Source organism: Emydura macquarii, unplaced genomic scaffold (genome assembly GCF_026122565.2).
Source record: "Emydura macquarii macquarii isolate MOO-44397 ecotype Brisbane River unplaced genomic scaffold, CSIRO-AGI_Emac_v2 contig_3220, whole genome shotgun sequence".
In the NCBI taxonomy this organism is placed as follows: Eukaryota; Metazoa; Chordata; order Testudines; family Chelidae; genus Emydura; species Emydura macquarii.
In genome coordinates, this window is record NW_027133357.1 from 8,249,650 (window position 1) to 8,276,279 (window position 26,630).

Here is a 26,630-nt window from a genome sequence, read left to right on the forward strand (position 1 = left end):
TAGCTATGCTAAGTCATTTTCTGCAGAACTGCTGCCTAGCCAATCGGTCCCCAGTCTCTAGCAGTGCATGGGATTCTTCTGTCCGAAGTGCAGGACTCTGCATTTGTCCTTGTTGAATCTCATCAGATTTCTTTTGGCCCAATCCTCCAATTTGTCTAGGTCACTCTGAATCCTATCTCTAACCTCCAACATGTGTTAGCTTTTTAATCCCCAAAAGGAAATTGTGTCCCGTGAGAAATTGTGTTCAATTGATCAGATCAGATAAAAGTCAAAATAGCTATCTCTGATCCCATTTTGTCTGTGTCTGTGTGGCCTTCAGATGCTGATTTTACTCAAGTGCTTCTGTATTAAGCAAGTGTAGATCATCGGGCATCTTAGCATATATCTTATTAATCTGTATAAGTAGGGATAAGAAAATTTAAAGTTGGATTCAGTGTGTTTGTGGTTCCCACCTGTCTCTTCATGGTGGACAGTTTTAGCTGTAAAGCAACTCCTGGTTTGCAACTTAAAAATAGGAAAAGAAGCAGTCACTTGTGAATATATTTAATAACCAATGTTACTGTTTCTGGTTAACATAGTTTTTTCTAATGCCCTGAGGAGATTGCTGATGCCGTACAAGTGTTATACAATTGTTATCTTAAAGCTGTCCAAGGAAAGCTAACTCAGATCTACTCCCTCCTGTCAAAGTAAATCAATATGCTTCCAAAACCCACAACGATCACTTCCCTTGTATATATTGGCAACTTTTGCTCTCCAGAGCAATCACTCATTCATTATCTACCAGGGTTTAGCTCTCTCTTCAGTGTCTGTATGAGAGGGTAAGCTCCTTGGCTGCAGAAAGAGCCGCTGAAATCGTCCATATCGATGGTCCAAACCATGGCCCCTCCCAAAGCATGATGCTTCAGATATTTAACCTAAGGGAGGGAAAGGGAAAAAACAGAGGACATGAAATGAGGCACAGATGTTTAGATGCCCCTGTACATCTCTTCTGAACATGCTACTAAAAGGAGAGAAGTAGCCCTGAGGAGGCAAGAGGGGTGACCAGAAAGATAGTTCAAGATCTTACAAAAAATATGGAGACTATCCGTTTGGGCAAAAGGCTGTTGAAACAGGCTGCCTTGTGAATCGTATTTCCTACCTGCTTGGACCTTCCTCTGGGATCTAAGGGAGGGATTTCATTGGGTTAGTGAGTACTCATAAGAGCATAAGAACGACCACACTTGGTCAGATCAATGGTCCATCCAGCCCAGTATCCTGTCTTTTAACGGTGGCCAGTGCCAGGTGCTTCAGAGAGAATGAACAGAAGAAGGCAATTATCAAGTGATCCATCCCCTGTCATCCAGTCCCAGCATCTGGCAGTCAGAGGCTTAGGGACACCCAGAACATGGGGTTGTATCTCTGACCGTCCTGGCTGGGTCCTGGCCGGTACCCACATGTTGTGGCAATTTTAGAATCTCTCTCAGCAGAAAGAAGGTGTCACACTTATTGGCATCAGAAGCCAGGTCGCTCTAGGCCCAAAGCAAATAGTTGAGACCATCCTTACCTTGGTTTTAATGCTCTCCACGTCATCGTACCCTACCCATTGGTTCCCTTTATAGGAGTAAGGAACCTTCTGCTCCTCAATCATCTCAGTGGTGGCACCTTGTTTAAAGGTGCAGATCTAAAAGGAAACAAATTGGAGGCAGGATGGGATAGCTTACCAACGGAGGCGGTGGAATCATCATCCTTAGAAGTTTTTCAGGCCCGGTTTGACAACAAGCTGGCTGGGATGATTTAGTTGGGGTTGGTCATGCTTTGAGCAGGGGGTTGGACTAGATGACCTCATGGAGTGCCTTCCAACCCTAATCATCTATGAGGCTGTCGGTATTGGGTCGTAGCCAGTGTGACAGGGTGAGGAAATGAAAAATAGCCTTTTCCTCCTCGTTGTGGAGACTGAAACCATTTTCATGTGAGAAAACTGAACCCAGCTTCCCTGGGAAGATGCAAAATCACAATTATTCTTTCCCCAAAGTAAGCCCAGATGGAACAAATACACTCCTTACCTCATAATAGGCTAAAAGTCCTGCTTCTGAAGTGAAAGGGCCTGGCAGCCCAGCCTTGGAAGCTGGGGCACCGACCCCTGTATCTATCGTGTCAAGGGTGAAGCTCCGCCCATAGGTTGGGATCCCCATGATGATCTTCTCCGCTGGGGCGCCCTTTCTCTTCCAGTATCTCACAGCATTGTCCTTTTGAAGGAAACATGTTAAACGTGTTTGGCAGTTTAAACCGAGACCTGATTTTTATACCTCCCTGCTGTGCTTAAATGCAAATTCTAAGGCTTCCCAGGATCTCACTCCCTAGACAGCTCCATTTTTCCAGCAACATGCTTCTGGACATTGAACATCTCCATATAAAGGCTCTGTGTCAATTCCAGCCTGCTCTGTGGCCACAAGGGACTCCGTTCCTGGGGACAGGAAACCATTCTGCAGGTGGCATTATAGCTATTGAGAGGAACCTCATTTTCCAAGTGATCAGACATTTCATGAGCTACTGGGCTGGCCCTAGAGTAGGCCATAAATGGGTGACAACTGTTGAAGGTTGTGGGAAATATGGGGTCCTTCACTATTCTGGGTAAGACGCATCCATTACCCCCCGTTATTTCTATTGTTAGGATGACAAACCTAAAACTGAACTTCTGAAAGGAGAGCCAGAGACCTGGGCTCAGTTTTGTTTGTTAGTGCTCAGAGGAGTGAGGGACTAATAAGAACTAACTGGAGCCCTCCAAAAAGATGCAGGCAGGACTGTGTAAGCCTGAGTAATCCACCTTTGAAGAATCAGATATTGGGGTCCTGATCTTGCCTACGTGAGTTCTACATTATTCTACATTCAGTAATGGAGTTACTTCTGGGTCTTACTGAGGTGAGATCAGAATGTTCTTTCTTGCCTCCTCATCATCTCCTCTTTCTGGCCTCACCGTTTGGACCACTAAGTAGCCTGATAATTTTGTGTATTAGAACAAAGGGGCCAGATTCCTTCTCTTGCTTAAAGCTGGTTTGACACAACTGTAACTCTTGGGCTTCAGTGGAGTTACTCATGACTTTCAGCTTGCATCTAAACTGGGATTGCCAAACTCCTCTTCTGCGTGATCCAAGCCAGATTTAAATCCCAGACCACACTGGAGACAATAAATACAGTTTTAAAAAAAGAAACATTATAGTTCTATGCTATCTGCCATCACGTAACTTTGGGCAGCTGGTTTTAGGCCAACACCAACACTTGAACGTCTTCAGGAGGGCTTCAGGTGGTCCTGCTCTTGGTGAACCGCATCCCATGTGCCCTGTCATTTTGTCAACACTGAAAATAGCCCTTGCTCTGCCTTACCTGCATTGGAGGAGTGTTGGCAAAGTTCTGGGCTGTTCGTACTGAGGCATGTGGAGGAGTTGGGAGTGGTGTCCGTAGAGCACGGCTCACAATCACGAGTTTCTCTAGCTACGTGGTAGCTAGCTCAGTTATGGTGGAAATAGTTTCAAAGCAAGTAACTTCCTCACTTTCTGAACTCATGTTGCTTGTGAAACTCTGTGTATGAGGGAGGAGAGACAAAAGGATCTTTGGCACTTACAACATTGTTATATCCAGCAGTTCTAAGATCTTTCTTCCCCTTGTTAAGAGGACTGACGTGCCCTGTGGTCTTTTCCCAGGAGGCGCCGTGGAAGTCGTAAGTCATGAGGTTAATAAAATCCACGCTCCTGAAAGAAAAAGAGAATGAGATCAGTTACCTAACTCAAAATAAACACCCATAAATGGCACACAGGAATAATGTGTGTGGAGAGGGACCTACAACCTAATATTTACATTTAGATCTGAATTGGGGTTAATAGTTTCAGGCTGAACTGGAATGAATGTGTGGGTTTGGATTCACTGGTACTGTGAAATCTCTTGAAAACTGTCCTCTTGAGATTTTAGCCCAAAATGTCTCATCTGACAAGATCTGCTGACTTTCTCTGTTGGTGAAACTTCTGCTATCTTGAGAAGTGGAAATAGTGTGAGATCATTCTGTCACAAACTCAGCTGTGTCCAAAAGAAAACAAGAAAATGGATCCCTTCTGGTTCTGACTTGAACATGGAAACAAAACTCTAATGGCAAAAGCATTCCTGAGATGTAATTGGGTTCCAGAATCAAAGTTCTAGTTTTTAGCACCTCTAACAGCACACAAAGATATAAAGCATTCTGGGTAAGCATACATGGCCAGGCAAGTCTGTTATGTAACTTAGGTCTGGTTCAGTATGACTGTTCCTAAAGTCCATCTAGTCAGTCTCCTGTCTGAAAATGGCCAACACCAGATGTTTTAGAGAAAGGTGCTAGAAAATCCACAGGGGACCTTTGTGGAAAGAATCTGCTCTAAAGGAAGTTCCAAGTCAATTGATGACTGGCTGATGGCCTGAACTGTGAAGATTTATAGCTCTTAAAAGAAAAAGCTAAACTAATGCAGTCTAATCCTTGTCCTTTATCTTGTGGCAATGAGTTCCACAGTCTAACCTATATTATAAAATTTCCTTTTCCAGCTGCATAGGAGCTGGCAATTTCACCTTTTCTATACCATTCACTATTTTATATCTGTCATAATCCCTTTTACTCATCTCTCTAAGCCAGTCTCCAATTTCTTTTTATGGAACGCTCTCTAAGTATCTAATTTTTTTGTTGCCTGTCTCTTTTTTTATAAATACTTGTATGTGTGTATATGCGTAGATCTCAAAGCACATTCCAAAGGAGATCAATATTGTTATATACCCATTTTACTGATTGGGAAATTGAGGCACAGAAAGGAAGTGACTTGCCCAAGGCCACCTAGCAAATCAGTGGCAGTGCTGTTAATTGAACCCAGCTCTCCTGAGTCCCCATCCAGTGCCCTACTCATTAGGCAGTACTGCCTGTCAGAACCCCTGTTATTTGTGCTGTATTCTTTTTTGGAAGAAGGTGAACAGCACTGAACACAGAGTTGCAGATGAGGATGTAACACTGATTTCTATAATATCATTGTAGCGGTTTCCGGATGATTCTCTTCCTTATTTCATCCTAACTGTGCTTTGCTTTTTTCACAGCTACTACCTGAGCAGATGTTTTCATTGAGCTGCTCACAATGATGCTCAGGTATCTTTCCTGACTGGTTACAGCTCGTCTAGAAACTTTTTAAAAATAGTGTAACTGGATACACTTACTTGGAGATTTTATCGACCTCATAGCCAGTGTCAATATTTATCCTTCCAGCAGACACTGCAGCACTCAGAAGAAGTTTCTCTTTTCTGGTTTTCCGAGCTTCCTTCTCAAATGCCTTTGCTAGTTCCTAGAAGGTATAAGCAGGCAGCTCACCTGAATATCAGAGCTAACTTAGGAACATAGGGTTAGACCAAGAGGAACAGCTAGCTCAGCATCCTGTCTCTGACAGTGGCTAGTACCAGCTGCTGCAGAGGAAGGGACAAGAAACCCTGCCGTGATGCATCCATGCATGCTCCCATTTAGGCTCTTTGAAGTTAGCTTCTGATTTGAAGTAGGAGCGTTTAGATCCTTTCTGAAACCTCTGGTGGGTTCTGGATTTCTTAGGACCGGTATCAATGTTCCAACTCTTTTGTACTAAGCCCACGTTTCTCCAACTCCCCAGGCCGGAGCACAGGGGTTCTAGTGAAAATCAGACTAGGAAGAGTCCCAGCAATAGTGTGTCTGGAGGGAAAGGAACTGAGCTGGGATTGGAGCAAGGATTTCACGGGCATTGTTCAGACTCTCCAAAGCACAAGATGTATGTTACGCCATTCTCTTAGCTCTAATATTTGTCCTGATCTACCACCGTCCATCTGAGGATCTGGAGCTCAAAGTCGTTTTTAAACACTATTTAAACCTCAGTATCCCATTTTATAACTATTTACACATGGGAAACTGAGGCTCAACGGGGAAGTGACACGTCCAAGATCACAACACAAATCAGTGATGAGGACACATTCAGGAGTGGATTTGTGAAGCTGGGTTCTTGGAACCGTCTGACAGAGACATGCCTGTATTGTGGCTCTCCTGGGTGATACTTCCTAATTCTTCATGTGCTTCTGAATTCCCCTTGTGTTCAGATTCTTTCTAAAAGTGGTTCCATCTCTAAGAAAAATGGACAAAATTCACCTCCCAGGAGATCTAGCTCCGCTGGGTGCGTGATGTGCTGGGTGCAAGTTGACTGTGAGTGTGACATATATGTTCTGCCATTGCTGGGTAGCATGTTTGCAGGCTCTGACCACACCTCCTGGTTTCACTGTACCTGAATCAGAGAAGTGAAATGTTTCTTATCCTTCCTTCCCGGATAAATCCAGGCTACGTCTAGTCCATCAAACTCATGCGTCTGTAGGAACTGTACCACAGAGCGGACAAAGGTCCGGCGATTGTCAGCAGAAGAAGCCATGAGGGAGAAGCTGGAATGAAAGTGACATGTGTCCTGTATTCATGTATATAGTAGTACAGATTCCTAGTACAGTTTGAATTGGTCACACCCAATGTATACACTTCACACCTGCAAAATGACCATTACAGGGACAATAATAACGTGACAGTGAATGCATACTAGACAGGCCCATACTCCTTCACCTCTGTTCTTGGGGCAACCAATTTTTCTCCTTCCTCAACCTCCATTTTTATTTATAAGTTAAAAGCTTTCCCAGAATGGAAGGTGGTTGGTTCAAGCCCGTCGCTATTCTGAGCAGGCGTGTCACGATGGCATATTAACTTCCACATTCAGAAGTGGACTAGAAATGCACATTCCAGTAATACCTGTCTGTACCCATGCTTGATCCTCCAATGGACAACAGAGTCTTCAGGTTCTGATTCCTGGGGGGATAAAAATGCATTTAAGCAATGGAAGGTTGGCTCGGCTTCACTGTCTTATGGGGAATTCTTCACTCCACAGGCTTAGTTCCCTTCCCACCCACTCCCTCAGTCTGCATGGAGGTGGGTGTCGGGGGAAAGGAACGCAGAGCACGGCACGCTGATCCAGCTAGCACAGCGGTGCCTGTGGGGCTGCCATAGCTGATGTCTCTGGGAGAGCTTTGGATGATCTAAATGAGGCTAGGGCTGGTTTTGGGCCACGCCTGGCTGGAATGAGTGGAAAGCTGTCTGAATCGCTTTCCTGCGCTCTGCTTAGCTGATAAATCTGGCCCAGAACCAGCTGCTTGTGAGATGTGCTGGGAACAACTGAGCCCCTCATCCAGGGTCATGGAGCTGGGTTTGAAATGAACCCTCAGCTGAGGAGCCCCTGGAAGCTTTAGGTTGTTTTCTGGCTTTATGCACAAGCCACTCTTTCCGCAGAGGATAACACGGTGCTCCCTGAGAAAACTCTCACCCTTCTTCCTCAGGGTAAGCCTCCCATCCAGCAGCCATCCTGGCGGCGAGACCCCTGGAGCGGAGAGGCAGGTGCGCGCCTGTGTTACTCACCTGGCTTTCAGGCCAGTGAAAGCCTCGTAAAGTGTCACGTCGTCCCATTCCACGGTGGTGATTTCGTTGTTGCTCATGCCGGCAAAGGCGTAAATGAGGTGGGTGCAGAGGTGGGGGTCGATGTGATCAGGGAGGAAGCTCCCCTCGCCGGGCCTGTACTGGGCCCAGTTGGTGAAGTAACAAACCAGCTTAGAGGCAGAACCTGTGGAGACAGTGCGAGGACTGGTTGCCAAGTAAACCTGAGATTGCTATGTCTATCGTCACTGTGCCAGTTCTCCCACCCACCAGGGGATCTCCTGACAAGACGACAGCCCAGGGGACTGAATGGCCTCCTACTCCTCTCAGATGAATACCGCTTTGTTAGTGGATCGTGGCTTCTGTTGCGTTTACTTCGGGGTCTCGGGTAGACAGTGCTCTATTACGAGATGCCATAACACCGCATGAGTCTGACGGGGCAGGTCCCTTATGGAATCTTCCTGGAGGTGCTCAGGCCCCACATGATATAAGCAAGACGTGGTGCACAGGATGAGCCTTATGGCGCCTGCGGCGTCTTGAGATACTAGAATGTGTATCTCTTGTAATGCAGTAACCGGGTGAATGAAAGCGAAAGGAGGAGGAATCTTGTCTTGAGTTCTAAAGGATGCAAGTAGCTCTGTGATCTATTTCCCCACCCACCTCCCCACACACACACAGTGACTAGAGGATTGTGGTGCACCTTTGTGCAATGCAGACAGGACTGTCACCTGCAAGGAACTGATATTTACACCTGAAAGCCACAGAGGGAGGAGCAGATATGAACCACAGAGCGCTGGAGTCGGGACACCAGACTGCCCGTGCTCTACAGTAAAGCGGGGTCAGTTAACCATTTGGCATTTCCAGGTGGAAGTAGTGGGCTGCATCTGTCTCTCTGCCATGGGTGTAGCTGGGACTGAGGGGGAGGCAGAGAAGGGGAGGTTTTGGCTGGTGGTAGTTTCAGGCCGGGAGGCAGTGGATGTGCAGCCAGAATGATCCTTGCAGTTCCTCCTAACCTTGCAACTTTCCTCCTTCCTTTTCAAATGACTCCATGACCTTGCAGGCAGCTAACCCCAGGTAGACTGTGAATGGGCTTAGCATGGCTTTTTGGAGCTGTTTTTAAGGACAGGGGGGCTTTCTTCTTCTGTTTTGGAATTACAGAGGCCAGTACAAGAGTCAAAAATCCCACCTAAACTGGAGCACTTGCTAGAACCCAACTAACTCTGTAAAATGAACCGACTTCCCCCCCCCCCATCCCATGAGATCAGTCAGGTTTCCAATGGCCTCTCTAAAACCAGGTGGTAAGAAGGTAAGAGACTACTTACTGCATTGTAGAGCCAGCAAAACTGCTAAACCTAGAGAAATATAAGAACAAGTGTAAAGTGAGCTATTGACCTAACTGTGAGATCCTGTGGGCTATATGAGAGGAGTATTGGAGCATTGGATGATAAATCCTCCACCTCTCTACTCCCAAAGAGGCATATGCTCATATCTAACAAATCTTCACAATGGCCTTAACCACACTTCTATCTGCACCTGCAGTTTGTACCCACAGTTATTTGTGGGGGCAGTTTGGCTCACTTATGTCTAAGCACCTGATTGCATGCACAAATCGCAGATGGAAAAATGAAGGTCAGAATTTGGAAAGCTCTCTTTTTAAAATCTCTCTTGAATGTTTAAGCACATTTCTGCCCGTCCCTTCACAAAAGCTTAGATTTTTAAGCCTCTTCAATTACTTTCTTGTTTGAGAATTTGCTTTGTGGTGGCCATTGTCATAATTAATTAACAAATGCGTCTTCAAAATATATCCATCCCAAGTGCCTGTTTATTATTGGCATTTCAACAGCAGGGGATCCCATCATGTCCACGTCACCAAACCTCTGTACAATTTAGGGACCATTTGATGCCACCCTGCACAAGAGTTAAACTAATTCATGAGCTCCTGTCTTACCAGCCCAAATGATTGTCTGTCCCATGCTGGCTCGTACAGCTCTGCTCTGGATTCAGTCACTGTGATGTGGAGGAAATGGTATCTGATTGAAAATGGTTGGTTTCTGCTTTTCATTGTCACTTTTTATACGTCTACCACAATTACCCTGATTTACAAGTATTCAGAATGTTTTTTCACAAAGGAACAGTCTTATTTGCTCTGTGTATCCGAGAACTTGGCTGCCTATTTTTAGTGAAGGAATTCTTGTGCAATTTTAGCAGGAACTGTGTGTGTGTTTGGGTAGATTTTGCAATACCTACCATAAGTCTGGCTCTGTTTCGATATGCAAACACAAATGGTGCTGAATCAAGGAGCCTGAGATCTTGGGCACACACTTCTGTGGTTTTATTACTGTTCTTGGAGGTGTAGATAAAAGGCTCTTTAAACAGTGTAAAGACTTGCTTAATCTCCAAGCCTCATTCTTTTATCATGGCATGAAAGTTTCCACTGAAGCAATGTTGGCCCGAAGGGGCTCAGACCCGGAGAGGTCTGTGTGGTTGTTTTTTCACTTCTTCTATTGTGGTTATTTCAACAAGGGGTGGGTGTGCCGAGAAACTATTTGGCTCGCTTTGATTCACAGCATGACCTGGATCACATTGCTTCCTCTGTGCTGCTGAGGTCCCAACAGTAAAATGGGGATCGTGCTTCTCAAAGCGGTGGGAATGTTTTAATGAATTTATGTTCGTCTACCCACAGCACCTTGCGTGCCAAGCTCTGCAAAGATGGAGGAATGGCCATTCTGGATCAGACCATGTGTCCATCTAACTCAGTATCCTCTCTCCAGGAATGGCTAAAACCTGCTGCTTCAGATGAAGGTGTGAGAAACCCTCCAGTGATGGGATAACCTGTCCCTGGGGGAAATTTTTTGTCTTTTCCCCATAATTCTCCATTCAAGGTCAGCCTATGCCGTGAAGCTGGAGCACTTATATTCTTTCCAAAATGCCTGTTTGGTTTTTAAGATGAGCACCAATTGAGCCAAGCCTGTCCCCAGGGTAACTTTGTTTGCTTGCATGGTGGTAGGCCAGGAATGAATTCACCCCATGGATGAACTATCACAAGAGTGGTGGGGACCAAATACATTGGAGACACTTACTCCAGCACTTGCTGACGGTTGCTGTTTGTATTTCTAATCTTTCAGAAAGATCCCAGCCCCACTAGCGTGACCTTCTTAGTGTGTAGGTAAGGCCTTAAACTTCATTTCACCTGAGTCAGTCCACGTGAGCATTGATGGATGACCCGTGTTGGATTGTGCGGGCTGGCCTGTTGATGACTTTGTGGTTAGATACCAAGTTACGTGCCTCAGAAATATCTCCAGGCAAATAAAAACCACATCCCTTGGGCTCCGTGGAGAGGGAACAATTGGATGCTGTTGACGTATCAGGAGTCCCAGGCAGTTCAAGTCACTCCCGGGGCAGATGTAGGGCCACCTTTGTGATCTACTGCTGAAAATATTCACCTGTTTGGTGGGGGAGGGAAGCTGTGAAGTGCAGCAGTGGGTACTCGCTCTCTGGGCTGGCTCCCATCCAAAACCAACATGCGCCAGCCCTGCCACTCCCCAGCCTCCTAACAGTCAAGGCTTCTTTCAAAGCCCTCCAGGGGCAATAGCGTGTGCTGTGCCTCTCCCAGAACACGCTGCCCTGGGCCAGATGAGGCGTTATGGTGTCTCTTTAAATCCCCTGGGCATTGAGCAGGTCTTGGGCTGCTCTGAGCTGAGCAGCTGGCATTACTTGGAGAGAGCCCCAGGCTTTCTGACACGGGGCGGCGCTGCTCAATCCCTACAGCGTTGTACGCTGCTGGCTCTCTCCCCGCATGCTTGATGGGGGGGCCTCAGAGGTCAGCCTGTGGCTGTCTGTCTTCCTTAGAGCCTGCCAGCCCTCTGCTGGACCCACGGCTTATAGAGTCCCCCCCCTTAATACTTTTTTGACCTTTCTGGCTGGTGTAAAAGGGGCCAAGCTGTGGAACGTTGCCCATTAGTATTGATTGAAAAGTCCTGATCTTTGCGAAAGGTGAGACAAATAAACACTATGTTGATGACCAAACTTGGATGAATCCAAACCCACAGTTGCCAAATGCCCTCCAGACTTCCGGGATGTGTTTTTGTGGATCAAAGTTTGACCTACATGGCTCGGGTCTCGCTCAGATAACCGGCTGTGACGCACAGTTAAATATATTATCAACCCTTCCTAATCAGGTTGTAATTCACCCACAGGGAGAGAGATGAGCCCGGACAAGTGACTTTAACCTCCTTTGTCTGCAGTGACATACAGATGCAGATGCCTCTCATGCGCTCCCTGTGCTCCTTCATGTGTCTAGGGGATGCCCCTTCACCTATCAGTGTCTCTTCACTTATCAGTGGCTTGCATGCAGTGGTGCCTGATGTGGGGACTAGCAGATATCTGGTGTTAGGTGTGCTCTGAGCATGCCTGCTAGCTAGACCATGCACCTATCTACCTCCTTAGATGCCCACATCCCCCTTGTGAATCTAGCCCTACGTTTATTGGCTCTTCCCATCCCATGTATTTGCGCTTGTGTCAGGATTTCTGCTTTTGACAAGGTCACTGGACAGCAGAATCCTGGCCAATGGAAGACCTACGATTTTTTTGTGGGGGAGGAGGGGTTCACTGTTTGGTGTCCAGAAGATCACTTGACCTTGTGCTTGATTTGACAACCATATCGTGTGTCTGAGCTGAACCTTCCTGGGTAGGCGTGAAAGACGGAGAAACCACTTTGTGTAGCACACAAGGACACCTGTGGCAGACTGGATTAATAGCCGCTTGTGTTCTCCGACAGACACTCCAGTAGGTCTTGAATGTATCTTGCTGAGCTCTCCAAGAAGGATAATATGGAGCTGCGATAATGCAGGAGGCTTGACTGTACTGCCTAGTAAATCACACACCAACCCCTAGGATATTATATTGGTGTAAGGAGGCCATAAATCTCATTCCTCATACCCCATTTTTCAGTAGCAACCTGAGCTCATAGGGCCTGACTTTTCTGCTCAAAAGAATAGTACTTAATCAAGAAAGGAAAGCTTTATTTTCTTGGAGCAAACAAACATGAAATAAGGACCGAGGATGAAGCCAGACTCTAAAAAGAGAAATCAAGAAATGAACACACGAGTTTGAAAATCCATCCGCTCTGCTCGTCTGTGCCAATACTTTGCTTCCATTCACTCTCCTCCCTACCTCCAGCCTGCATTGCGGTGATAGTCGGTGCCCCTGAAAGTAACTCAGCAAGGAAAGAGAAGACGGTTGCTGGTCAGATGTGCGATATAGACCCTCTCCTAAGCTCTGATCTGATGCGGAGGAAACTGAAGCATCTGATGTGAATCGATCTCTCATTTAATTCTCCATGAAGATGCTTTGAAGCTCTTTGCGTTCAAGGCCAGTTGCAACATTTGCATAAGTAGTCGAAAATCAGCCCTTCTGGGCAGGACATTTTGAAGGTGCGCCTGTTGGCACATATGTAGAACCTGGCGTGGTCCTTGGGGACAGCGTAGATGCCATTTGCCTTGTGAAGGCAAAAGCTGCGGGTGGTGGAGTTAGTAGTTGTGGCGGGGATAGGCGGCAGTGTAGTGAAGCTGGGGGTTGAGGTTGGAACAGACGGCACTGGTGTAGTGGAGCTGGTGGTGGTTTCGGGAACAGCTGTTGTTTGAACCAGCCCTGCAGAAGCATTAGCAGAGAGAACATAGTTATTGGCATCGACTAGCCAGAAAGAAAATGGAATAAAATGAGACTTTTTGTGGTCAGTCCCTCAGAGGTTTTAGCTGCAGCTGTGGTGACGGTTCAAATAGTCATTATCTTCAGAGGTGACATGGGGCTTTTTCTTGTGAAATATGAACGAGTGATTATGTAAACGTGCTGATAGTGAGATCAGTGGCTCAGTAGGGCAGAACAAACCAACAGGACAATCTTTTGATAAGCAGCAGTTGTAGTGGACTCAGTATAGCGTCTACAAGGATCCTAATTCTGCCTCTAATGCTGAGGAAAGTGATCTTGCAAATGACTGTATCGTGCAATAAATACGGACTATATTTATGCTACGCTAAACTGACTTATTCAGACACTTTTGGGTACAAACACCTGTAAAGTAAAGGTGACTTAATGCTGAAGCCTAAATACATGGTGGCTGGATCGATTGTTGATATCCCCCAAAGTCTCCTAGGACCTCGGTCTCAAGAGTTTGCCCATGACATGGGCGAGAGAAACAAGCAACAGCGAGGGGAATGGAATATAAGTAAGGACAAATGTTACAGCAATGCAGTGTGGCTATTTAGTTTAGGCATGCATAAGCCATGGCCGTATTTCTGGTTGATCTTTTCCTTAATGCATCTAAATAGGGTGTCGTGGAAAAGAATCACACTGCTACAGTTTAGAGTTGGATCGGGTGCAGCTTTAATTGTGACACACACACACAAAATCACATAACCATAGTATGGGGAATACTATAGCCATAGGGAAAACCCAGGTGGCTATAGGGAAGTCAAGCAGCATGTCTGGATGCTGGGCAAATGTACTTCACCTGGCTACCAGATACAAAAGACTTATATAGGGGTTGCTTAGGTTCATTTACATGTTGATCGTATAGTGGAATTCGATTAACAGTTTATACTTAACAGGAAAGACAATCTCAATGCACAGTGGGGCACACCAGACGCCCTTACAGGAACGCCCAATGAGTCACTTGAGTATACAATGTAGTTTTCAGGCACCCTGGCTAACACCGGAAGATGGGTGGTTACACAATACCTGTTCAAATGCTAATTTGTATGGAGTGAGTTTCTGTGGGGCGGGTAAGACAAAGGGGGGCAGGTACTGGTACTTATCGAAACAGGTGAAGTCTGTTCACAGACTTCAAAAGGCTTAAGGCTTATAACAGAGAACTTGCATTTGGGGTGTGGTTCAGAGACCTCTTGTGGGATTTTAGCATCTTTATCATAATTTCAGCTGAGGCATTCTGTTAATGGCTTAGCCTGGGGCTTCTATTTGTTTCAGGCTACAACTTCGGGCCAGGCCTTCTATGACCAGTTTCAGACCAGGCATTCTATTAATCAATTCTGTGATTAATTCTTTGATTCCACAAGGGTGTGATGACTCGTTTACTGGGAGCACTGCATGAGAAATAAATATAAATGTGTGAAGGTGGCGGTCTGGCAGAGCAGAGAGACGAGGTCACATGGGAAACAATGTGAAAATAGGCCTGTGGCAGAAACTGATAAATAATGCTATAAAGAGAGACATGGCTTTAAAGTGAATTAGATTTGGGTTAATCAGATACAAAGCTATGACACTGAGGAGGGGTGGAATCTGAAGTGGGCTCACTTTTTTTTTAATTTCCCAGTCTGCTTTTGGCAGGTTTGGTAGCTCAGCTCATGAGTGTTAGATGCAACCTCTTCCCATTCTATATATTTCCCTAGTCACGTGGGTTTTTTCCAGCATTCATGAGGTCGGGGCTTGCCTGAGCAATTTTAGGAGGCATAACAGGGCCTAATGCAAAGTGTTTAGACAACTTTCAACAGGGTGTTTTGTGTCCCAGGCTCCCCTCTTTAGATTGGACACTGCAACAGTGATGCAGCTCCAGGCTCTGCGCTCTAAAACAAAAGCCACCAGCTGGACGTGGGTGTTTAAAAGAAAAATGGTGTATTGCATAAATGTTTTTGTAATGAGGGTTTTCCCTGGAGATACTGAGTGCGTTCAGAGAAGAAGGAGACTGTGGTGCAAGTTTGCAATTCATCCTCTCTCAAAAAAAAAAAAAAAAAAAAAAAAAAAAAAAATATATTGCTCAATAAAAAAAAAATGTGTCAAGAAGATATTGCATTATCTGTTTGGGGCAAGCCATTAACTCATTCTTTACCACATCTCAGCTGATTCTTCAGAGTTTGCAGAAGGGGGTATGCTCCTTGGCTGCAGAATGAGTTGCTGAAATCATCCAGGTCGATGGCCCAGACCATGGCACCTCCTAGACTTTTATTCTTCAGATACTGAACCTGGGAGAGGAAAAAGCTCAGAATATGACGTTGGGTGCTGGTGGGAGGTGGAAGTTAAAACATCTCGCCTCTGTTAGAACTCTGCAGCTACTACTGATCTAAGGAGCCCCTTGCGAGTCCAAAACAACCTGAAATGTGGCTGAGAGGTGGACGGGAGAAGGGGCAGGTACATGCTGAAAGGTTGCCTATCTCCATATAGGCAGGAATCCCTTTTGGGTGAGAGGTGATCACGCCCGGGATGTTTGCCTTTAGTCTCATATGACCTTAAGATTCTGTCGCCAGGCTAGAGCTGGTTGTGAGTCGTGAAACTTCTCTACCACAAAGCATTCTCCGGGTCCTCTCTCCTACCCTTACACGCAAGGAGAAGATTGTGTGTGCTCAGCGAGGGCTCATGGGGGATTAGTTTGTTGAATTCACCCACCGCGGGGCCAAATTTTACTGATTCCTCCCATGCAACATCACTGAGAGTAGTTTCTATGTTTTTCACCTGCAAGGGTTTTGAACCCACCTGGCAATGTGACAAGACCCAGCTGTGGCACACAGCTCACTCTGTCCCGTATAGTACTGTGCACCCCTGCCACTAAGATAGGAGAAGCTGGAGCTGTGGAGACTCTGCTCATCCACTGCTCAGGATGCATCAGGCCGATATTCACAATCAGAGGCAAAGCAGAGCCCATCTTTCTGGACTATGGGAAGGTTCAGATGGCCCCCCTCCAGCCTTCCACAATGTGTGGAAGGAAGAATGCCTCGGCACTGCTTACTTTGGTTGTGATGCTCTCCTTGTCATCATACCCGACCCATTGGTTCTCCTTGAAGGAATAAGGGACCTTCTGTTCCTCGATCCTTTCGGTGGTGGCGCCTTTCTGAAAGGTACAGATCTGGGGGGGAAAAAGAAATGGAGAAATGGGACGAGACTATCCCTATGGGCTGCCTCTCTGAATTAATACACAGAAGAATGCTGATTCGCCCGGGGAAGCTTTACATTCTGGAGGCTACAAATATGAGCATGTTTACCAACAGAAGGATCAAAGGGGCAGTTTTGAGACAGCATATTTAAATCTCAGAAGACACGGGAGCATTTAATGAGCCACTTACAGAAAGTGAAACCTTCCCTACCTCGTAATAGGCCAAAAATCCTGCCTCTCGAGTGAAAGGGCCGAGTGATCCAGGCCCAAAGGAAGGGGCACCAACATCTGTCTTGGAGGAGGAGAGGGTGAAAGACCGTCCGTAGGTGGGGATCCCCATGATGATCTTCTCAGCTGGGGCACCCTTGCTCATCCAATATCTCACAGCATAGTCCTGTACGAGGAGGTGACAAACTTGGTTTCATTTTGCTGTCGAACGTGGGGGTGAATTTCACAGTGGAGGCGGAATGGCTAGCGGGTGCTTTACGACTGGCAAAGCGTTCTCTTCTTACTCTAGAATAGAAAGTTTCCCAACAACCCTGCAGCATTTAGCTACCAGACCCGAAGTCTCTCCATGCAATGAAGCAGTTCTGTGGCTTTCAGAAAAACAAGCTCAATGACACTTTTCCAGGCAGCTGGCTTTGATGCAGTAAATGGTTTGCAAGTGCAAAGCTTGGTAGTTTCAGAAATCTGCTTTCAAAGTTTGACCCTTAAATATTAACTGTTCCCACTTCACTCCTACCTGCCATCCCTTCCAAACAGAACAGGGACTAGATTCTGTCGACCTTCTGCTACCTGGTGAAATCTTCCCAGGAGCCAGAAAAGGATCTTGTCTTTTCTTCACATAGCAAATATGAATTCTCCCCTCACCATCTGTTTTTAATGGGCACACGCCCAGTATATTTTTTCCCTTTTGCTTTCTAAATTGTGCACCTCAATCTTCGATGTTGCGATTGAGTGTGCACACAGAAATTTCACGATGGCCTGGTTTTTGGGAAGAACCCAAACAATGGTGACCTAGAGAATGTCTTGGTGATGGGAATTTGTAAATAATGATTTTTCAAGATTGTAACCAACAGATTAAAAGTCCATTTTTTCCCCTCATAACTTTGCAACCAAACTGAGATACAGCCTCTGAATGTCTGTTGTCTGGGGCCTGTTGCTCAAGTTGTGATGCTTGCACAAGGGTAGGGATGATGCATGCAGGTTTGTTGGAAAGCTGACTTTTCAACCGTTTCCTGCAGCTGAGCGCTATTTATCTGTCAGGAAGGAGCCACCGACAAAGTTCTTTGGGACGTACAGTGTTGCTGTACACAGCAGATCCAGTGTCGGTCTTTCCTTTGTAGAGAGGACTGACGTGTCCTGTGATCTTTTCCCAGGAACCGTGGAAGTCGTATGTCATGAGGTTAATGAAGTCTAGGGCCCTACAAAGGGAGAATAAGGAAGAAGATGGCATCGATTTGCCCTCTGCAATATAAGCGGTGCAAAGCATCTGAGTAATAGTATTTGGCCCTGTGGCTTGACTGCCCTTTGTAAAACTGCCTGGCTGGATAGACTCACTTTGAGATGTTCTCGACTTCATAGGCTCCATCAATGTTTGTCTTCCCAGCTGCCACAGCAGCACTCAACAGCAGCCTCTTTTTCCCTGTCTTCTGAGCTTCCTCCTTGAATTCTTTGGCCATTTCCTGAGGGACACATTAGAAAGCCCCCAACAACAATAAATGATCCCCTTTTTAATTGCACCTTCCGCTTTTTAATTTTTTTTTTTTTAAAGAGGCAATCTAAACGAAAGGAGAAACTGCACATATATCTGATAAACACAGTTTGAATAGGGTCCCGAGCGTTCTGGTAACTGTGAGTCAAAAGAATTAGATCATGTATTTGATGGATGTATTAAAGTATTCAGGGCTGATGCCTTGCATGATTTCATTCTGGGAAGGCCCAAATCTTGATGGTAGATTCCATGGAGCACATAATCAAAGTGGCTGATCAATATCTTCTGATACCATGGCATTATGTGTCTGCTCATCTGGTGGGGATTCCTTGAGCCAGGCACACCAGTAGGTTAGGAAGTCCAATCCCTGGCCTTACTTATGTGTCTCTTAGACACACTCTCCCCCACTCGTTGGAGATCTCTGACCTAGAGATGAGACCAAACCTTGGATCGAAAAAGCATGGTTCAGATGGTCAAACACTGGTGTGACTTGATTCCATCACTATTCTGACCCTTTCAGATGTAAGCGAGCTGTCTCTACCCTGGAACTCCCCAGCTCTGACTTCAACTCTGCAGACTGTGTAGTGTTTGCAGATGAAATATGAGGACAAAGCACCTGTTCTGCATCCTTATATCTCTGCCCTGGCTATGGATGGAAGGGGCTGAACTCCTAGGTCTTACTGTACCTGGACCAGAGCAGTGAAACGCTCTTTATCCTCAGGTGGGCTTCCTCTTGCACCAGGATATTCCCAATCTAGGTCCAGACCATCAAATTCATGCTTGCGCAGGAACCCAACCACAGAGCGGATGAATGTCTGCCGATTACCAGGAGTGGACACCATGCTGGAGAACCTAGCCCAAAAGTGACATGTTTACTACTACGTCCATGCTGCTAACAACCCACTGCAGATTTGGGGACTAGTTTAGAGTTGCTGCATTCAGAAGGTAAACTCGGCCGGAGAGAGGGCTAAAGACAGGTGAGAGGAAACAGGTGCAATGCCTCTGGTGATCGCTGGACCATATTCAGCATTGATGTAAAAACTGGTGTCATGTTCTGCACCTACTGAATGGCAAATTGATGCCAAATCATGCTACTTTGGGCTAGATTTTGTTCTGTTACCCCAGAAGATTGTATCACAGGGATATTTACCACTTAAAGGCAACTGTCACCCACATTCGTTATTTATAGGCTTTTCCATGGGATTTATCCCCATAGTATCAGAGCACCTCAAATGTATTTATTAAATTTAGCTCTCATAGGTGTGAAGTCGGGAAATATTATCCCTATCTTATAAATGGGGATACTGAAGTGACTTGCCCATGGTCACTGATGAGCTGGTGGCTGATCTGGGAACACAAGCCAAGTGTCTACACTGCCATACCAATGTCTTAACCAGAGGGCCACCCTATCTTCAGAGATCACACCTTATTTGCCAGCATCTCCATCACTTGTTGTTCATAGTGGAAATGCCCACTGTATTTACAGTCATAGTCTTATAAGAACCCACAATTCTTTGATTAGAGGAGTAGAAAAGCCCCAGTTCACTTTAAATTACAGCCCACGTCACATCCAGAGCAGGAAGGAGACTTTCTGTCTGCAAAACAGCATTCTGAATATAGTTTGTTTTGGAGGAAGATTTCAGGGAGAGCTTCAGGTTTAAAGCTTTACAAATTAATATTAAAAAAAATCGAAGTTGCTAAGCATTGATGAGATGAATGATTGTCAATACTAAAGACTTCCCAGCTGCTAGTAACTCTGTTGCTGTCAAAGGGCATGAGAGAGCTGGGAACTTCTCAAACTGTTACCATACACATCTCAGTACCAAACACTGTACTGGAGCTTCTGCCTCCCAGAACCATCTTCTCATGACAAAAAGCCCATAATGAAAATTCTTCGGCAAGCGCAGCAGTGACAAATTTTAGTCCAAAAAGGGAGTAATAACAAAAGGCAAGAACTTGCTTTTATACCAGTGTAAAGCTGGAGTAACTCCACTAATTCAAGGCCGTACTGAGCTCTCATGTGGGCCGCAGGAGGAGGCATATACCTGATACTGAGTGTCTGTGGAGACTGAGCTCTGAAATATAATGCTAATGGGTAGTGCACTAGTCTAGGATTTAGGAAACCCAGATTCAGCTCCTGCTCTGTCAGACTTTGGGACCTTGGGAAGGTCACTTAGTCTCTGTGACTCAGCCCTGACCTACCTCACAGGGGTGTTGAGGATAAACATTAGGTATGTTGGAGTTGAGGCACTCAGATGCTGTGATAATGGGAGTCATATAAGTACCTAATGTAGGTAGATAGAATGCACAAGCTCCTTCCTGCATGCTCCTGTTCTGACTTTCTCGGACTTCACAGCTTTAGAGGTTTAGCATAATTCATTCCCTCCTGACCTTCCCCTCACCTCATGCTTTGCATGCAGAAAACAAATATCCATGTCTTACTTTTCAGAGCCAAAATTCCAGCCACCGATGGCCAAGAGGGTCTTCAGCTTAGGGTTCCTGGGTGAGAGAAAAGGTTGCATTAAAAGGAGCCCCAAAAGCTCACTTTCACAAGTGTTCTCTCATCTGAATAAACATAGCCATTGTCTGGACATTTAATCTGGGGGACAGCTGCCAGACTTCTGGAATGCAAACACCCTCAAACCTCCCTATAGATAAACGTGAAGAAGGAGAGGTTAGGACATCCATGAAGTTCAAGGAACTGTCCCAAGATTATGTTGAGATACTGAATGGTAGGTTTTCCCTCTGCCCCTCTAGTTTAGCTGCTGCCCCATGCTTGGTAATACGTTCTGTTTCACTACAGCCCGACTGAAAACCAGTTCATATCCATTCTGGGTCTAAGCAGAAGAGAAGAATCCCTCTCAGATGCAAGAAGTTGCGCTTTTTAACACTTAAAGTGACATCAAAATGAGCCTTTAAACTTTCACATCCACTCTTCTTGTGGAGGGAATCAGCTAAACTCTAAGGTCCTTGGGCCAGGACTGATTTGGTCTTGTACACTGCTGAGCACATGATAAATAAAGATTCCAAAGCAGTTTTCTCCCTCAGTGATACCAGGAGTGTATCAGGATTAGCAGGTCTGCCTCCTCCTTCAGAATAAACCTAGAGGTCCCCTTCCCTAAGTGTGAGACCCCAGTGCTAGGAGAGAGGCCCCTCTCCCCTTTGACTCACTTGCTTTTGAGTCCGTTGAAAGTCTTGTACAGCTGCTCATCATTCCACTCCACAGTGATGATCTGGTTGTCCTTCATGCCGGCGAAGGCATAAATAAGATGAGTGCACAGGTTGGGGTCAATGTTCTCAGGGAGGAAGCGCCCCTGGGCTGGTCTGTATTGGGACCAGTTGGTAAAGTAACAGACCAATTTGCAAGCAGAGCCTGTGGAAACAGAAGAGAGGTGTCAACATGCGATGAGGACTGAGTCAAGGAATTAAAATGCAGTGTACCCCCTTCAGTTGGCTGATAACATGGGCCCCACAGACTCTCAAGTTCATTGTACAGTATTCAAACTCTTGAGTCCACAGGGGCCATTAATGTGCTGCTTCAAGCAGGGTTTCCCACACCCGGAAGGACTGGGAATTCCCTTTCAATTCCTTTCCTGTCTCTGGGGAATGGGACTGGTCACTCTTTGTTACTGAAGCGACGAATGCTTTGGAGAAAAAGTGGATTGCACACCTTGGTGCAGAGATGGTCATGCCAGGCCCCATTGCTGTTTTGCTTTGTACTTTGTCCCATGGCTGCAGACCCACTGTGAACCCTCCCCAGGAGCTGTGCAAACAAATCTGATGTTGACTCCTTGTTCTAGTGTATAAGAGAGTCAGAGGTAGAGAGAAATGTGATGATAGTGCTGTTTAGTGTGCCATAAGTGGACTCCTGTTTAGTTTCTTGAAGTGAGCTCTTTCCTGAAACTTGTACTATTGAACCTAAAAATATCTTGATAAATTCCCTTTGGGAGAGTGAGGAATGTATGTGCAGGGCATAAAAAGACACCAACCTAAACTGCTCTAACAACAGAAAGGGGAGTGAAGACACCAACTGCCATCCCAACCCTGAAGGCCGGAGAATACCTATCAACGACCCTAAAGTGCAAATAAACGACCCTGAAGTACAGAAGAATCCACCCTGGGAACAAAGAAAGTACAGAAATAAGAGACTAGTCATGCTTTCAATTAGCTGGTGATTAACAACTATACTGAACACAGCGGCAGCATGACACAGCCAGGCCCATAGACTTACATGAGAGCCAGCAAGTATAAAAGATGGGTAAAAACATGGAAACTTTGGGTCTCCTCTCTCATTCTGCAATTGCCATCTTGGAGCATCGGATTCACGTCTGACAGAGGCCTGGCTCCCTCCTCGTGCCCAGCCTCGTTGGCCACTAGGCTGGCTCGAGCAACGCATAAAAGGGCCAGTAATTGTATTACACCAGCTTGCAGAACTTTATGAATGTGTGTGTGAATGTGACTGCTTTTTGATTTTCTTACATGTACAATAAATGTGGCATATTGCCTTGTCCCCCTGAATAAGATCCTGCTCGTCTTTTCTAAGTATACCACCACCAGTGAGAATTGTACTACATCAATGGGCGTTGGACGTCTAAAACCTGATAAGTGTTACAATTCCAGAAGAGGGTCTGTTGCATCTGATCTTTGAATGGAGACAGGAGAAGAGCTGGCAAAGCAGAAACAACCTCCACTGCCTCTGTTCTAAATGTGAATGTGTCCCACAGCATGTGGGCCAGTTGTGATTGTACAGGGATAGGATAGGAAGACGGCTGTTTGTTTTCCACTGCTCTGAAGCAGCATTGCATCTGAAAGCAGCTAAGCTACACTCGTGCAGGCTGTGGATGGGTTGGCAGAGCTTCCATATAGGTGACTGGTGCTTATTAGTGGCATCTAAATCCCACTGAAGTTAATGGAACGTCAATAGGTATTTGATCAGGCTCACGGAGACCACTTGAAGAATTAAACCTCTAAACAAGGAAATGGCTCACTGAATCCCAGCTAAATATTGGACCTTATCCTGTTACTCAAGGTGATCTATTTGCTACAATCCAGGACTCTCTAGAAAATGGATGATCATGTAAAAGATGACTTACTGCATTGAAGAAACAGCACGACCGCTAAACCTACACCAAAATAAAGACAGAAGAGAAGATTATTATTTAGAGCTCCTTCCCCCAGACCTGCAGGCTTCCAGTCGCATGTTTCATTAGCAAGAACCATCACAGGGTTCAAATGTGCAGAAATGCAGAAATTTTCCTACTAGAAAGAAGTGTAAAGGTCATTGCATAAGTAATGACCATACGTATTCTCTCGGACCCGTTACTACTGTGACTATATGCCACTGAACCTCTGTTCTGCTTCCTCGTTCCCCATCTGGGGAAGGAGTTGTGTCTTGCATTACTTGTTGTTATAATAGGACCTTGACTCCGGACTGGGGCACTGAAGCAATAACTGCAAAACAAATAAAGTCAAAGCCAGAGAGAACTACATGCTGCAAAGTCAGTTCCAAAGACAAAGTCACTCTCAGTCTCCAGTCCTGCATGTTACAGCTGAGTGGAACTTAGGTTCTGCTCAGGAATGGTTGTCCTATAACTTACCCAGGAGAACTAAAAGAGAACTACCTTTAAAAGTAAATTACCTAATTTGCGTGGAGAGATGGATTAAGAGCACAGGACTGAGAGCCAGGAACACCTGATTTCTCAAGCTAGTTCTAACAATCCCTTAAACACTCTGCCTCAGTTTCCCCAGCTGCAAAATGGGGGATAATACTAAGGTGCCTCACAAGGGCGACATTCTTCCCCTTTCCACTAACACTGCTAAAGTTGAGCATCCCAGCTTGGTTAGCCCAAGAAATGACAGGAAGTGAACATTGCTGGGTGTCAGTTTAGACAGTTGCAACTTTTTTCTAACCCACTTTTCAGTAATGGGTGTTTTGCAGGATGCAATTAGCCTTAACCCTGTCTTCCATTATCCACGTCATGTGTGCAGAATACAGTATACAGACTCACATCCAAATCCCATAAAACTCAACAGTCCCGTTCAGCAAGATCCCACATAAATCCATCACCAGCTGTAAACTTACCAATGCAAAAGAACATCTGTCCCATGGCGGCTGCAGATGGCCTAGCGTGGGTTCGGTATACCTGGGATGTGCCTCTGGCTGCAGATCCGGGCTCAGCATTTGCCTGGGCTCAGTCTTTCTCTTTATACCTGAGCACACCCCCAAAGGACAGCTGGGTTGAAATGAGAGGCGTGCTTGCAAGTTAAAGGATTTTGCTATTTGGGGAAATGTTGCGCAATCTCTTAAATTTCCAAGGGCAGGTTTTTGCAATTGTAGTGGTGATCACAGAATCACAAGCTTTTGAGGATCTAAAGTCATTTCTTGAGGCACATGTTCTATGTGACTAATGATACTCCTAATTCACCCATCTTTGGCAGGAGCCCTGCTGGAGTTACGAGCAGCTTGTGAAGAGCTGCAGAATATGGTGCACAACAAAAAGAAGTTGCTTAGTCCTACAACCCCCAGAAATGATGCTACATAATCCTGCGTGCTACCTACTGGCACATTATCTAGTCATTATTTGCATACATACAGACTTCTCTCTTGTATAGAGCACGCCTGTAACACTAGTAGGAAGATGTGTTTAAGAGTTCCTATTTTAAAATCTGAATCTCCCTTGACCAACAAAACAGGCACCTTTCACAGTACATTCTCTGAGGGAACGCACCGTTGTGTCAGATAAAGACAAACGATCAGTGCCTCTTGGCTCCCTGCTATTGAATTAAGAGCTCCCAAGATAGTGGAAGCCACGTGAAGACTTGGCTAAAAACCAGGACTAATTGATCCCATAACTCTTTTCATAAAGGGGGATAGGAGTCTGCCACAGTGTCCCAAGCTGAAATTTGTAGCACTGTAGGCCAGCTGCTGCCTTTCACCCCAGAAGTGGCTGCATTTCAGTGGTGGGGTGGGCACATAGCCTGTGAAATGCTTTGGGATGATAGGCTCTGTGGAAATGAGAAAGGGTATGGAATGTTTTAACCAGCGTGAGATGTATTTACAACCTGTAATCTGTACCATGCAACTCAGACCATGTATAACAGGCTAGCAGAGTTTGCCTCACACTAGCAACTGACTTTGCCATCAATCAATCAGGTGGTAGTTAAAAATAGAGCCAAGTTTACTGAACATTGGCACACACGGCTTGTGGAAATGAGAAAGAGTATTAACCTGCCCATAGGGAAAGTTTCTTCCAAATGCTCGTTAATTAGCAGCTGGTTTATGCCCTGAAGCATGAGTGTTTCACCTTCTCTTTTTTTTCTCTTTTTGCCCCTGATTGGTCAGTGTAAACCAACCAAACTTCACAAGACACTTTAAAATGCAGCTTTTAGAGTCAAATGCTCCTCTCAGAAACATCAGTGCCACTCTCCTGACTATCCCCAGGGGTTGAATGAGAGCCAGTTTGGCCTCCCACCTGTAAAATGACGCCATGAGGTCATCTGTTTATTGTGCCTCAATCACTCCCAGATCAAACTTGCTCGGTTTACAAATAAAAAGATGCTTTTACTGACTGCTGGGGTCACAAACTCACTCTCGAATCTAGAAATCCAGCCAGGTTCCTGCTGTCTGACATCATAGGGAATAAGGATTCTGCAGTCAGAACTTAGTTGACCATTCTGTTGAACGAGGCACAAGGCAGAATAGAATCTGGGTCCCCCTCCCATGGCTGCAACGTTTCTGCAGGAGGAGAGAGAAAACACCTGTCAGTAAGGCCAGCAGAAGTGACTTTTAAGACACACAGGGAGCAGCTATAGATTGAGTAAGACCGTGGCCTTTTCAGTCACTTTGCTACTATGACACTAGTGACTCTCTGGTAAAGAGGGGGTTCTGTACCCACCTTGTGAAAGAAACTAAAGCCCTAAGAGAAAGTCGGGAAAGTGTGGAAACCCACTTTAGGACAAAAGATCATTACTATATCTTTCTTCAAAGGCTAGAAACCATGTAAGGCTGGAGAGCTGCAGTCTTCTCACTGGATGCCTCAAATAACCCCTTAAGCACCAAATAGCCCCAAGAAAACAAGAAAAGGGAAGAAAAAAGAATCAGATTTTGTCAAAACTGTTCAACTTTGAAAGCAAAGTTCTTAAATATTGATTTGGATAAAAAAAAAATTTGACCCAATTTAAAAAAAAAAAAAAAAAAACTGACCAGTTCTAATGTGTATAAATAATACAGCATTTGCACTTTATTATAGGGTTTTGTTTAATATGTATAACACTGACTTGCTCATAGCCCATGTATTCTCTAATCTGCTCTCTTCTGTGTTTGATTATATCGTTACAAAATAGAATAAGATTTAATTATAGGACTGTGTGTGTGAAATGAATGCAAATAACACATTACTGGATTCTTCAGAAGATCATATGTGCAAAGTGTCTTGAAGCTGAGACGCACTGCATTGTGGATGGCTTAGCACTGTTTGTTGTCTCTTGCTATTCGCAATACCATACTCTTAGTTAATGCCAGGTGTGTGGGAATCAATGTTCCAAAATAGGAAAAGGGTATTGTCTAACTTAATCTGCATGAT

The 26,630-nt window shown here is 45.4% G+C and overlaps 2 protein-coding genes across 2 annotated transcripts; both read right to left on the reverse strand.

The window, feature by feature from the left end:
- Positions 1–527: 527 nt before the first annotated feature.
- LOC137142229 (chitotriosidase-1-like) lies at positions 528–9,530 on the reverse strand. Its single transcript, XM_067531482.1, has 10 exons — positions 9,405–9,530; positions 8,779–8,808; positions 7,442–7,643; positions 6,782–6,838; positions 6,276–6,426; positions 5,197–5,321; positions 3,599–3,725; positions 2,043–2,225; positions 1,544–1,660; positions 528–914 (listed from the first exon to the last, which is right to left on the reverse strand). Exons 1-10 carry the CDS (start codon positions 9,427–9,429, stop codon positions 774–776), a joined length of 1,158 nt encoding a protein of 385 aa, XP_067387583.1. The 5' UTR covers positions 9,430–9,530; the 3' UTR covers positions 528–773.
- Positions 9,531–12,821: 3,291 nt separating this feature from the next.
- On the reverse strand, positions 12,822–24,181 carry LOC137142496 (chitotriosidase-1-like). Its single transcript, XM_067531900.1, has 11 exons — positions 24,131–24,181; positions 23,142–23,171; positions 21,220–21,421; positions 20,491–20,547; positions 18,735–18,900; positions 17,895–18,019; positions 17,635–17,758; positions 16,546–16,728; positions 16,191–16,307; positions 15,297–15,429; positions 12,822–13,105 (listed from the first exon to the last, which is right to left on the reverse strand). The coding sequence occupies exons 1-11, from the start codon at positions 24,153–24,155 to the stop codon at positions 12,822–12,824; spliced, it is 1,446 nt and encodes a 481-aa protein (XP_067388001.1). The 5' UTR covers positions 24,156–24,181.
- Positions 24,182–26,630: the final 2,449 nt, after the last annotated feature.